Raw genomic sequence first — 13995 nt, forward strand, 5'->3', positions numbered from 1 at the left:
TATTTCCCTGGTTTACCTGTGAGATTGTCATGTGGGACTGTGTCAAAAGCCTTATTAAAATCAAGCTATATCATGCCTACAGCTTCCTCCCCCCCCATCCACTTGGCCAATAAACCTTTCAAAGAAGGCAATTAGGTTGGTTTGGCGTGATTGGTTCTTGTCAAATTCATGTTTGCTATTATTTATAACCCTATTATCCTCTAGGTGCTTACATGAGTTCTTGAAGATAATTGCTAAGGGTTCAGAGATGGCTTCAGCAAGTTCATAGTATACTCTACAAAGAATTTTATCAGGCCCCCCCGATGACTTGAATACATCCAACCTATCTAACTATTCTTTAACCTGTCCTTTCCCTGTTTTGGGTTGTGTTCCTTCCTCCTTGTTAATATTAACTGTGTTAATTATCTGGTCACCATTAACCTCAGTATTCAAGATGTGGGCGTACCATGGATTTATATAGAGGCAATATGATATTTTCTGTCTTTTTAGCTATACCTTTCCTATCCAAGATCTCTTTCTTGAGTGGTAACAGCTGATTTAGACCCCATCATTTTATATGTATAGTGGGGATTATGTTTTCCAATGTGCATTACTTTGCATTTATCAGCATTGAATTTCATCTGCCACTTTGTTGCCCAGTCACCCAGTTTTGAGAGATCCTTTTGTAGCTCTTCGCAGTCTGCCTGGGACTTAACTATCTTGTGTAGTTTTGTATCATCTTCAAATTTTGCCACCTCACTGTTTACCCCTTTATCCAGATGATTTATGAATTTGTTAAGTAGAACTGGGCCCAGTACAGACCCCTGGGGGACACCACTATTTACCTGTCTCCATTCTGAAAACTGACCATTTATTCCTACCCTTTGTTTCCTATCTTTTAACCAGTTACCAATTCATGAGAAGACCTTACCTCTTATCCCATGACAGCTTACTTTGCTTAAGAGCCTTTAGTGAGGGAGCTTGTCAAAGGCTTTCTGAAAATCTAAATACAAATCTAAGGTTTTCCCATGTTCAATTTTGATAAGACCCATGATGCTGCTACCCTGAAATGACAGAGAACATGCACAGAAAAGCCCAAACTGGAGAATCCAAGTAGAAGCAGAGGAGAGAGGTTTGTTTCCAGGTTACTGAATAGCTCTCTAAGCCGGAAACAAGTGTCTAGTCCTGTTGAGAGAAGATATTGACTATTTGAGTCTCCAGTTAATTAAAATGTAATGAAGAGACAGCTATCACTGTCTGTCAGAGCCCACTGTGCTGTAAACCGCTGTCTCCAGAGACTGGTGGAAACAAAAGTCTGTTAGGCTTGTATATCTTTCTCTAATTGCAATAACTTTACTGGCAGCTCTGCCCAGCAGTACACAGACCCCTCGGCGAGGCTACTTGTTCTGATTGCACATGCAGCTCACTGCCAGAAAATGAGAGGAGAGGCCAACCTTTCTTACAGTGTAACTTGGTGGTACTTGACTTCAATATGAAGTGCTACTTGCAGAGAAGTTAGCAACCTTCTTTAATAATCTAAGCACTTCTCCAATTTATTTGTGCACATTTTATATGTTCTACTATAATCAACTAATGTAACATCACAAATGGGATAACTTATTGCCTAAACTTTGAACTATATATTTTAGAGAATCCAGAATGACGTCTATGTTTTGTTTTGTAGCTGAAGCTTGAAATCGTACAGGAGCATTCCTGACTATAAAGTTGATTGCAAGAGGATTGGACGCTTTTTTTTTTTTTTTTTTTTAAATCAAAATCGAGACAAACCTGAAACTGACCATTTAGATCTTAAACTCGAACAGGGTCTTTGTGGCTGCTGTGTTTTGCTTACCTCTTGTGCTAGCCTACTGTATCAGGACAATTATTACAGGAGTGGGTTAGGGGCACCAAAAAGCTTACAGTGTGGGTGGTTTGAAACAGGATGCAGGGAGAGATGACGACATCAGGAAAGAGAGAGGGATGGGTAAACAGCACATAGACACCTCCCATGAACATCCTTGTTTTTGCAAGATTTCATGCATTGTATTTCTTTTAATTTATTTAGGGCTAGACTCTAATCCCCTTTACATGTTTGGTACTATCTCATTCCATGAATAGTTCAACTGAAATTATGAGACTGAGATGCTATTCATCTCAGACTTATGAGACTGAGATGCATGAGTAAGGTCTCTGACTCTGACGACCACACTCCCCCAGCAGCTGAACAAAATCTGACACAGTTAATCACATGGTGTTTATATTGTAGATTATGGAAGAAACTTACAAAATGGAGTTTATGTACAGTGGAGTGGAAAATAGACAAGTGGTCATTATTCACCACATGAGACTGCAAGCCAAAGCGTTACAACTTATAGTGACTGCACGTACTACTAGAGGGTAAGAATTACCTGCAGGGGAGGCTTCTTGAACGGGTTAACTGCAAAAATCCAGTTCTCTCAAGCTTGGTTGCAAATGACAAAGGTAACTTACATGTGTAATACATAATCATATGCGAATTACAGGTCATTAAAAGACTGTTGAGAATGAGATGGTTTCTTCATTTATCTTCAAAGCACCTGTTGAACTACACAGCATAAAGTCAAGTTATGAACTTGCTGTACAACTTGTGGTGTACAAACCACTTGGGTTTTTTCCTCTGACAAAAGGATATGAAATACATATCTAATCGCTTCTAATTTGATAGAGCATCATTCATTTTAGACCTGAAAATTTGGAGTTTATTTAAATAGGAAAATGTCAGCTGCATATTAAAAAAAAAACCATCATATTTATATTAATGGATTACTCTATAAGCTTGTTAATGAGTCTTTTCTTTTAGAAAAGAAAAAAATCTTTTGACTGACTTATTTCTGCAGTGGATGTTTTAGGCACTAGTACTGCAAATACTTAAGCATGTGCAGAACTTTGATCAGATGAGTGGCCCTGTTTAGTTCAATTTGATTATTCAAGTGAGTAAAGTTACACACGAGTTTAAGTGTTTGCACAATCAGAGTCTTATGTTATGTCTGTACTGGAGCTGGAAGGTGTATGAGACATACCTGCAGTAGCTCTGATCAAGCTAGTGCACTAAAAATGGAAGTGTAACTATTGTGGCACGAGTGGTAGAAGGGTCTAGCCATCCCAAGTACATACCAGTTCAAGATGCTGATTACGTACTTGGGCAGCTAGTCCCTCCCGCTGTCATGTTGCCACAGCTACACTTGGATTTTTAGTGTTGCTAACTCAATCAAAGCTAGCGCAGATATGTCTCCTCAAGCTGGAATGTACACTTTCCAGGTGCACTGTAGACATACCCTTAGTTCGTCATGGTTAGGGCACAATATTAGGAGGCTGGATTTTTAGCTTTTATTTCCAGCTGTAACACAGAGTTGCCTTGGGAAGTCACTTAACCTATTTGCTTCTCAGTTTCCCATGTTACAATGCTGAAGTTAATACTTTCTTCACAGAGGTAAAGAATCTGTTTAAACGCAAAGATTTATTTTATGAAACTATCATTGCTGGCCTCTCATCTGTAAGATCTTGCACTTTCCACAAGCACAGGATGTTCCAGAATCTCTAGATACTTTTATAATGCTGGTAGGATTATAACCAGTTTTTAATTGGGGGAGAAAAATAAAAAGAGCCTTTTATCTTCATTTCAGAGTGGAACCCCTTTTTGGAATGTGTGAAAATTTTTTACAGGAAGTGGATTCTTTTCAGAGGTGAGTTCCCCATTGCTCTTTCCCTTTCTATTTAAAAAAAACAACAACAACAAAAAAACCCTCAAGAACATTGATACAAAATCCTTTCTCAGGAAAGCTGAAAATAAATGTTATATGTAAAAAGCAACAAAGAGTCCTGTGGCACCTTATTGACTAACAGACGTATTGGAGCATAAGCTTTCATGGGTGAATACCCACTTCGTCAGACGTGTCTGACGAAGTGGGTATTCACCCACAAAAGCTTATGCTCCAATATGTCTGTTAGTCTATAAGGTGTCACAGGACTCTGTCGCTTTTTACAGATCCAGACTAACACAGCTACCCCTCTGATGTTATATGTAATTTTAATCTCAAATAGAATGTGTCAAACTGACCTTAAGCTTTTAAGATGTATGTAATTCTAAAAAATAAAAAAAATCCAAAGTTGCATAGTATGAGAGCAAAATTTTTCTAATCTACACAGTGGGTTTCATCTTGGATATCTGGCTTTCTTTGCAGCTCCTATTGCCACCAATGAGATCTGTGCATGTAGGGCCTGATCCTGCACCTATTGAACTCAATTAGCTCAGTCGTGTAGAATTGGGGTCTTAGCAAAAACAAAATATAACCATGTAAGTAGAGAATCACTGGGTAGGTCCGAAAACAGAATCCCCGCGCTTCCCCTCTTACCCCCCGCCGTTTTCTTTAATGAATGCACCATATGGATTATTAAAAAGCTTCTTATGGCTTGTAGCAAATGCCCCAAGATCATAATCCTCTCACATTATTAGTTAACAGATTTAAAAATCTTGTGCAGTTTTTGGCTTTGCTTTTAAAGTGTCTATCACTGTGGTGTCTGTGATTGTCCACATGCATTCCACTTCTGGTGTGTATGTGCCAGATCAGATTTTTTGGACCAGCAGTATCCACTGGGGTTGTGCCTGCATGCTGGATGCCCTTGCCCACCACCCACCCATGGGCATAAAGACCGAATGAGCCCAACTGTCCCTCAGTTCCTTTTTACCATCCATGGCTGCAAGATGGAACCCCTGCAATGTCCACTTCTCTGCACACTGTGCGACTTTACTGAGTGTGTGTGTATATATGTGTGTGTATGTGTATATATATATATATTTTGGAGGTGATGGGGGAGAAGATATTACATTGTTACACTAGAATGAATAAAACTCCTCTTATTAGTGTTATGGACTTCCCCATATGGCTGCAATCAAGCCCTTTGGGTTCAAAACTTGCTCCTGTCAATCCTTCTTCAAGATGAGACTGAAAGTCAGAGAGGCTCATCTTAACTTTTTCTCCTGGATGCTCAGCAAGCGCCGCTCAGATACGGAAAAGAAGGGCCTACTGGACCTGAACAGGCTTCCTCTGTGAGTGCTCTAGGAAGAACACTGGCAAGTGGAGGAGCACTTGATCCAAGGAGTGGTTTCCTTTTCTTCACCAGATGGAGTTACTCCTTTCTACTTCCACTCAACCGGATAGTTTCAAAACAGTTCAGGAACTTGTGTGTCATGTGGTCGATAGGGTAGAAATTCCTGTGGAGGTAGTTCAGGAGAAAAAGCATAAGCTTCTTGACATTCTTCTCTCCTCCATGCCCAGAAGGCTGGCCTTGGCAATTAATGTTAGAACCAGCAAAATAAAAAATAATAGACCCTGGCATCTATGGCACCTTCTTCAAAAAAAGGCAGATATGTACTATCAAATCCCTTCAGGTGGGTTGAATATTTTTATGTGCACCCAGTTTGTGGGACTTGGTAGTAGCAGCTGTGCATGAAAAATCCAGATAGCAGGGATCCCCAAAAGTGACTCAAAGAGAAGGATCTGAAAAAATCAGATTTACCTGGGAGGAAGAAGAAAACACCATTGAGCCCGCAGATGCAAATTGCAAATTACCAGGTGTTCTTGTCAAAAGTAGGATTACATTAATTGGGACAAGGCATCACAATTTACTGAAAACTTCCCTCAAGAAAATAAGGAGGAACTGTTATCTCTCGTAGTTGAGGGACATTGGGTGGCTCAGATATCACTGCAGGCAACATTAGATACTTCAGATACTGCAGCATGTTCCATAGCCACCTTCATTGCCATGCACAGGAGTTCATGGTTACAATCTTCTAGAATACTGAGGGAGGTCCAGACAACAGCTGAGGACCTCCTATTTGAAGGTTGTGACCTGTTCAGTGCTAGAACTGATGAAGTCCTGCGGTCTCTGAAAGATTTGAGTCACTCTCCATTCCTTGAGTCTGCATGCCAGCCCCAAGCATGTCGGGTAACAAAACTACTCTAGACGAAGGCCCTCCGCATGTTACAGTAGAACTTCAGAGTTACGAACTGACAAATCAACCACACCCCTCAAATCAGGCAGCAGCAGAGACCAAAACAAAAAAGCAAGTATAGTACTGTGTTAAACGTAAACTACTGGGGGCAAAAAAGGGAAGGCAGCATTTTTCTTCTAAATAGTAAAATTTCAAAGCTGTATTAAGTCAATGTTCAGTTGTAAACTTTTGAAAGAACCATAATGTTCTGTTCAGAGTTACGAACGTTTCAGAGTTCCGAACCATCTCCATTCTCGAGGTGTTCGTAACTCTGAGGTTCTACTGTATAATTGACACAGATCATCAGAGCCACTGAGGAAGAAGTAGAAGGCCTTCTGCCTCTTCCTCTGCTGTTGCACAGCCCGTGTCCCCCATTACAGCAGCAAGACTGATGCTGCTGTCAAGAGCTTTTCAGAGCCTTTGGAGGATCTGTACCCTTTCCCACCTGACACCCCTTTTGGTAGCTTCCTCTTTATTTTCGGGTGGCCTGGAATTGAATTACCTCAGACCACTGGGTCTTAGAGATCAATGTGGGGTATTCCATTCAATTCAGACTCTTCCTGCCCCCCACCTCTCTTCCCCATTCCTCTTCAGGAGCCCCTCTTAAGACATACTGTTACAGCAAGAAGTTGGCTCCCTTCTAAATCTGAGAGTACTGGAAAGAGTTGTTTCTGGAATTCAGAGGGGAGAGGGGTTTTACGCATATTATTTTCTAGTCCCAAAGAAGGTGGGTTGTCACCCAGTGCTACACTGAAGATGTCTCAGCAAGTTCATCCATCATTTCAAATTGAGGATGGTAACTGTCGCTTCCATAATCCCATCCTTGGATCCCCAAGACTGGTTCGCGGCTCTTTACTTACAAGACACATACTTTCACATAGCAGTTCATCCAGCACACAGAAAATACCTGAGATTCCAAGTGGACACTTTCCACTACCAGTACAGTGTTCTGCCCTGTGGTCTTTCAGCAACACCCGGGGTATTCATCAAGCACTTGGCAGTCATGGCAGCTCACCTGAGTAGACAAGGGATCCAGATATATCTGTACTTTGACAATTGGCTCATTCAAGGAAAGTCACCACTACATCCAGGCCTAGCATTGTTGCATCTGACAGCATGGTTAACTACTATTAAAAGAAGCTACTCAGGTCCGGAACATATTGGTGCGTAGCAGAAAGGACTCTACTAAACTGACCTGCGCAGGAAACTAGAAGAGGTTCTCTATTATTCTACACTATTTGCTATCCCTAAAGCATTCAGAGCTATCCATTAACTCTATAAGGATACATTTAGCAGCAATATCAGCACATCCTCCTATTTAGAGTTGCACCATTTTTTCCCACCACCCTGCAATAACTAGATTCTTTAAGGACCATATTTATGTGTCTCTTCCCGTCCTCCCCCGTTCTTTTCCTGGAATCTTAATATAGTCTTAGTTTGGTTAATGGAGCCTGCTTTTGAGCCCCCTAGAAACATGCTCTGTGTAATACCTATCTATAAAAACTGCCTTTTTTTAGCAGCTGTAACAGCAGCTTGAAGGCTAGAGGAAATTCAGGCCCTCATGGCTGGTCCATCTCAAAAGACAAAGTGGCCATTAGACCTCATCCTAAGTTTTTTACTAAAATTGTCTTCAATTTTTTCATTTGAATCAGATGTTCTTTCCTACACCCCACTCCAATCAAGGGGAAGCCAAACTGCTCACCCTTGATGTAGTTAGCGTTATTTCATATTGCCTTGACAGAAAAGGCCATTCACAGAAGCTCCCCTAAGAGGTTTGTAGCATTTACTGATAGGGTGAAACGTTAGGCAGTATCTACCCAGTGACTGTTTAAATGAATATCTTGTTGCATTAGGTCACGCGATGACTTAGCTAGATTAGATCCACACAGGCAGGTTAGATCCCACTCTGCCCGGCCTCAAGCAGCTTCTCTGAGAAGCATAGCAATTTTTTCTAATGCTGAAACCAAGCTTGAAACTTGTCCATTTATTCTGATATTTTTAGAATGTTTCTACTGTCACGATAGAGGTAATAAGATAAAGCTGAAGCAATAAGTGGTTTAATTGAGCAGCAGAGTCTCATTGAGTGACTGTAATAAGCATTTGACTTTTGTTCAATATATTTTTAACACGCACAGATGTTTTATTTCTGACCTGCCCCATATGCAAGACAGTTTTGTGGATAAGCTGCTGGACTTAATGCCCAGACTGGTGACCTCCAAACCTTCAGAAGCGGTGAAGATCCTGCAAACAACGCTACGACAGAGCACCTTCCTTCACCTTCCTCTTCCAGAGCAGGTCAGTAATCCAGAGAGGAATGAAGAGCAGCCCGAGGTTCCAGGGTTAACTCTGTCCTGGTGGAGCAGGAGGCTTTTATGGCCTATTTGGTTGGCTAGTCATGAAGGATATTTCTTCAGCTATTGCACAGTGTTTCCAAGACTGTCCTCAAAAAGTTAAGGAGCTTGAATAATTTTTAGATAATGTCAGGAATTTCTAAAAGTTGACATCGTGTTTTCTTAGATGTTTGTTTTCTCCTCCCCACCCTCTTCCCTTTTCCTCCCAGATCCACAGAGCTACTTCAACTATTATTGAACCTGCTGGCGAGTCTGATAACCCTTTGAGGTTTACATCAGGACTCGTGGTGGCATTGGATGTTGATGCAACTCTGGAACATGTGCAGGACCCTCAGAGCACAGTTAAAGTTCAGGTAATGAGTGATTCTTCCTAAAAGGAAACAAGAAAGTAAAGTCTTTGAGGAGAAGTTTGCATTTTCCCCTGATGCGCACCATAGCAATATTAGTATTTCTAAATTATAAACAATTATGAACTTTAACAGCAGTGAGGAATTTTTTTGTGTAGCTAAACACAACAGTACGTTTAGAGACTGTCCTGACCCACAGAGTCCAGATCTTCACTTACCCAAAGATTGTAAGAGTTTGGTTTTAGCCCATCTCTTCTTACATAACAGCTAGGAACATCAGGTATGATATGTTGGATCACAACACTGGTCTGTCAGGAACACTGCCATGCCACTCTTGGATTGCAGACTCTTCAGATGGTGCCACCTTTTGTATTCAAAAATCACCTAGCACATTGTGACCATTAGCAGAAACAATTAATAAATGCCAATAGAAAAATCTGTAGTGGGATGAATAAAATTATGGAAGCAGAAGAGGCATTTCTCAAGGATATATAAAGATATAAGCCCATTGCTCTCCTTTGAGATAAGTAACTTAACTGCAGGAAGTTAATTATTTTTTGTAAATGTCGCCAAGAGGATGCATGTGGAATGGTACTAAGTAGATTATATAGCCCTACAAAGTGTTCACTATTGGACAATTACCCAGTGTTTGGTGCAGGGGAGAGTGCCACCTTCAGTATATTTTTTGTATACCATGGTCCTGAATGGCTGGTGTATAGCCAGTAAAACTAGAGGATATGGAATCTTATCAACAAGATACACTATGCATTCCTGCCTTCCTAATGGTAGCAAAAAAGTACCCCCATAATGTGTAAATTCCAAGTACAGTAAATGTTGGATTGTTTTGCCTCTTTTTCCATAGGTATTATATCCAGATGGACAGGCACAGTTAATCCACCCTAAACCATCTGACTTTCGAAATCCTGGTCCTGGAAGGCACAGATTGATAACTCAGGTTTACCTTTCTCATACTGCCTGGACAGGTAAGGAATAATCAGATTGAGTTTATATGCTTAAATGTTGCTGTATCTTTATAAACAGGAATGTATCTTTTTGTACCTCAGCGGTTTGGTACATAGGGTGCATCTCACACACACGAGATAACCTTTTTGGAGGGCTTCTGTGGATTCTGCCATTGCCTCCTCCCACTGAGCTTCCACATCCTTGAGGAATCTCCTTAGTCCCCTCTTGACCCTGCAGGTACTTGCACTCCTCTGGCTGACTGATACTATTTGTTAATTAACCAGAGGGGCTGCTGTTTGACACAACACTTTCATGGACCTTATAGCCTTTAGAATGAGACACCAGAAACTAAACTGGGGTCACCCCTCTCAGCACAGAGCATTCGCCCAAGACCTCAGAACGTAGTGAGATCCTGGAAGACCAGAGAAGGGCTAATGTAGTGCCTGTAAAAGAGAGGAAAAGAGGAGCCAGGGAACTATAGACCAGTCAGTACCTGGGAAGATTAAATCTCAGGAAAAACTTCCTAACTGTAAGAACAGTGGAACGGACGTCTAGGGAAGTTGTGGAAGCTCCTTCACTGGAGGTTTTCAAAAGGAGTCTGGAGAGCCATCTGTCTTGGATGGTTTAGACACAACAAATCCTGCATCTTGGCAGGGGATTAAACTAGATGATCCTTGCAGTCCTTTCTCACCCTCTGGTTCTATGATTCTACTATTCTGATTTAAATGCAAGCAGTCGTGTTAACATGATCCTGGTAATTCATTGGTCTAGATCAAGACAGAGAATTTCTGGAACTATGTGTACGCCACATAGTAAATTTACTGTTGATTTATGTTTACACTCTTCTGTGCCAGGGTTTCTCAACCTTTTTCTTTCTGAGCGCCCACTCCCCTATGCTATAAAAACTCCGTGGCCCACCAGTGCCACCACAACTGGCTTTCTGCATATAAAAGCCAGGGCTGGCATTAGGGGGTAGCAAGTAGGGCAATTGCCTGGGGCCCCATGCCACAGTGGGCCCCGCAAAGCTAAGTTACTCAGGCTTCGACTTCAGCCCCAGGTGGCAGGGCTCAGGGCCCTGGGCTTCAGCTCTGAACAGCGGGCTTCGGCTTTCTGCCCTGGGCTCCAGTGAATCTAACACTGGATCTACTTGGTGGACCCCCTGAAACCTGCTCGCGGCCCCTCAGGGGGCCTCTCAACCCTGGTTGAGAACTGTTGCTCTATGCCATATAAAAAGGCATTTATCCCTGATGAGATCTGTGAGTTTGATATTTATGTTCAATATTACTTGGCTTTTCATTTGCAACATGCTTCAGCAACTGGCAATATGGGGCTCTAGTGGCCAGACAACCAGCACAGAGGTTGGATGTGACCAATGTATGACACCAATGCAAGATCAATCAGATGAAAATTCACTTTCTGCTTGGTATTTTGTTGTCCAGTCAATCAGCTGACTGTGTATTGTGTGTTAGTTAGTTTGGATTTTTTTCTTTTCAGAGCCCTGTCAGATTGAAGTGAGGTTACTACTGGCGTACAACTCCAGTAAGAGCAAAGCATCCACTAGACTCTCAAAATCCACCTGGATTGACAGCATGGAGGCTCTTCCACCGTCTGAATATGGCATTGAGGGAACCATACCATTCAGCAAACCTGTCAAAGTGTATATAATGCCAAAACCTGCCAGACGGTGAAGTCAATCACTAACAGACTTTATTTGTGGGATTGTTGGGTTATATGTAAACGAATTGCTATGTTCAAGATAGTGAATCAGACCAAAACAGTGTTACCGTTAATAATAATAATAATAATAAAAAAAAAAGATACCTCAGAAGAAGACAGCTACAAAATAACAAATGGCATCCCCTATCGAAAAGCTGGTTGATTTTTAGAAAATGTACCAGTTTTTGCAGATGGTTGTGAATGGTTTCATTGAAGACACAAATAGTTACATTCAATACACAGACATTTCTAAATCAAAGCAACAAAAACAAGACAATTCTTAATTAAGATTGGCATTCCCTCCATTAATATTCCCACTGGGCCAAATTCTGCAGTCCTTAATTACTACCTAGGCAAAACACCCAGTGGCTTCCCTGGGAGATTTTTCCTGAGCGAGTGGTAGGTACAGCTGGCAATATTTATTATGCAAATATATAGTAAGGATGTAGATGCATATTAGTGTCTTATGACTATGATAAATCAGGCAGCGTTTTAGGCATATCTAGAATGTGTATTCGTGCATTGGTCCTTGTATGCCCAGTAAAGGTCCTTCTCTAAAGAGCTGTCATGCCGGTGCAGGAGGTACTTCTCAAAGTTGTATAACTTGGGCTGGCTCACACCTTGTGCACCACATTGAAATTAGTGGCGTTGCATGGGGTATTAATCCATGCCAAGTTTGGGATGTTGTCTGTTTTAAAACAAAAAATCTGTCACCAACAATGAGACTTTATTTTGAAGACTTAGGTTGGTTACCTAACATAGAGTAATAGCAATGCAACATCCGTGTAAAATCAGTGACTTACTTTCCTTTCCCTACAATGATAGGGAGGCAATATATATTTACCCAGTGAACTTAAACTCTTCTTCTCAACTTCGTTTTGTGTGACTCCTTATGAAGAATGTGTGGCACAGGCTTAAGAGTTAATAGCTGTTTTGTTCCAGTATAATGCAGGCTCTTTTTGTAATCTTGTGCTGAGCTTATCTTGCTATGGTTCGATAATTAGACTTCCAGTTTGTGCAACTCTGCATCAGTTTTGGTAGTCAAAGGAAGTCTAAGATCTGCTTCAGTAGCTGGTCACACTCAGTTAAGTGACATTGAGCTACATTGTGCCTATCCTTTGAGAAGGTACAAGTGGTGGGATCAAAGGTATATGGAGATTTACCTAAGGGGCAGGCACAGTTTGCAGCCCTTCAGTCAAGGAGCAGGAGGATTGTTCTTGGCTCGTGTCTACTGGCCCATGCTCTGGGAGGTGTTCTACTTGCCTGAGAGATGCTTCTGTTGGGAAGGTGTCTCTGTACCTCTCTGTAACACAGGGCTGTGCCTCTTGTGATTTCCAGCTATGGCAGATAGGCTTTACCGGAAGCACTTAGCCAAATGTTGCCTGTGTTCGTAAATTATTTGTAAAAATGTGTATTTGTAGCAAGTTAACTGAATTGCTAAAAAATGCTTTTTCACTTGCATACAAATTAGCATAAATAATTTTGCATAAAACTCCCTTTAAGTGTGCTTTTCTACAATAAAACTGAAAACCCCAATCTAGCCGGTTTCTATTTATTATAAGAGTGAACATGTATTGCTGTAGGGGTTTGTGCTAATGAAAAAAAGAGGTCACTACTTGTTTAGATTAAGATATTGGCACACTTCAGGAGTTGAGGCACAAAGCCAAATGCCTGCAACCACTCAGCTGTATTAGGTATTCCTGAATGAAACCTCACTTCGTAACATTATTGCTCTTACAAATTGTTTTTATATTTCACCTTTAGGGCCCTGGTTTGAAAACAGCCTGCAACAGAGTTACCAGCTAACTGCTGTGTGGCGGCCTAAGTTCAGTTCCCAGCGGACAGGGTTTGATGTACATCTCTCATTATGAAGCTGTATCCTGGGCAAATTCTTGATGTATTGAGCTACCTCCTGACAGATGTTCTTACCCTTGTTTTACACTTTGGCAATATTTGTATAGTTTGTCCTCCCAATAAAAAATTTGGATTCAATTTATGTCCATATTATAAAAGCCACCACAACTGATACCCTCGCTAGCAGACGGACATGAGAATCCAAGGACTGAATGAGCCATGGAGAGTGAACTACCCGATCAACCCTAGAAGCTGTCCTGCCATGTCAGGGTGAAGCCTGTTGTTGGGCAATAGAAGAAGCTTTGACAGCTGCTGCCTGTTTTTCATATAAATCATCATGTTCCATTGTTAGTGAGATGCCGCGCATGAGCACTGTATTTGGAAAGGGGGGAAAAAGTTACTTTTGCTGTTCTGGGGCTAAGAAGCTCTGAGCTATGGATAGCCAACTGGTTTAGGACCATTGATTAATCAGATTCTCCTTTCTGGAAATGTCCTATTGTAAATGGAGAGCTGGACATCCTTTCCTTATCGCTAAGCATTGTAATGAAAATGTTCTGTTTAACTCAAGGAAGATAATGACATGATGGAGAATCCCTTATTCTTACGTTGGGGTAGTGTTAACAGTCAGCTACATGGCATGTAAAATATGAGACCAAAGTGTCCTTTCCCCATCTTGGTAAGGAACAAGGGCCAGATTTTCAAAGGTATTTAAGCACCTAGGAATGCAGATAGGTGCCTAGTGGGAAATACAAAA

General features: G+C 41.3%; 1 protein-coding gene across 4 annotated transcripts in view; it reads left to right on the forward strand.

Moving 5' to 3' along the window:
- Nucleotides 1-13379, forward strand: part of INTS4 (integrator complex subunit 4) — a 53926-nt gene extending 40547 nt beyond the window's left edge. For 3 of the 4 annotated variants that reach the window (XM_054015788.1, XM_054015789.1, XM_054015791.1), the window contains 7 exons: nucleotides 2246-2376; nucleotides 3642-3701; nucleotides 8146-8305; nucleotides 8571-8714; nucleotides 9571-9691; nucleotides 11166-11355; nucleotides 13152-13379. In XM_054015788.1, the coding sequence (XP_053871763.1) occupies nucleotides 2246-2376; nucleotides 3642-3701; nucleotides 8146-8305; nucleotides 8571-8714; nucleotides 9571-9691; nucleotides 11166-11355; nucleotides 13152-13164 (819 nt within the window). In that variant the 3' untranslated portion in view covers nucleotides 13165-13379. Of the gene's footprint in view, nucleotides 1-2245; nucleotides 2377-3641; nucleotides 3702-8145; nucleotides 8306-8570; nucleotides 8715-9570; nucleotides 9692-11165; nucleotides 11360-13151 lie in introns of those variants that run through there. The other variant, XM_054015790.1, reaches the window with a different exon arrangement.
- The last annotated feature ends 616 nt before the right edge of the window (nucleotides 13380-13995 follow it).

Source organism: Malaclemys terrapin, chromosome 1 (genome assembly GCF_027887155.1).
Source record: "Malaclemys terrapin pileata isolate rMalTer1 chromosome 1, rMalTer1.hap1, whole genome shotgun sequence".
NCBI lineage: Eukaryota > Metazoa > Chordata > Testudines > Emydidae > Malaclemys > Malaclemys terrapin.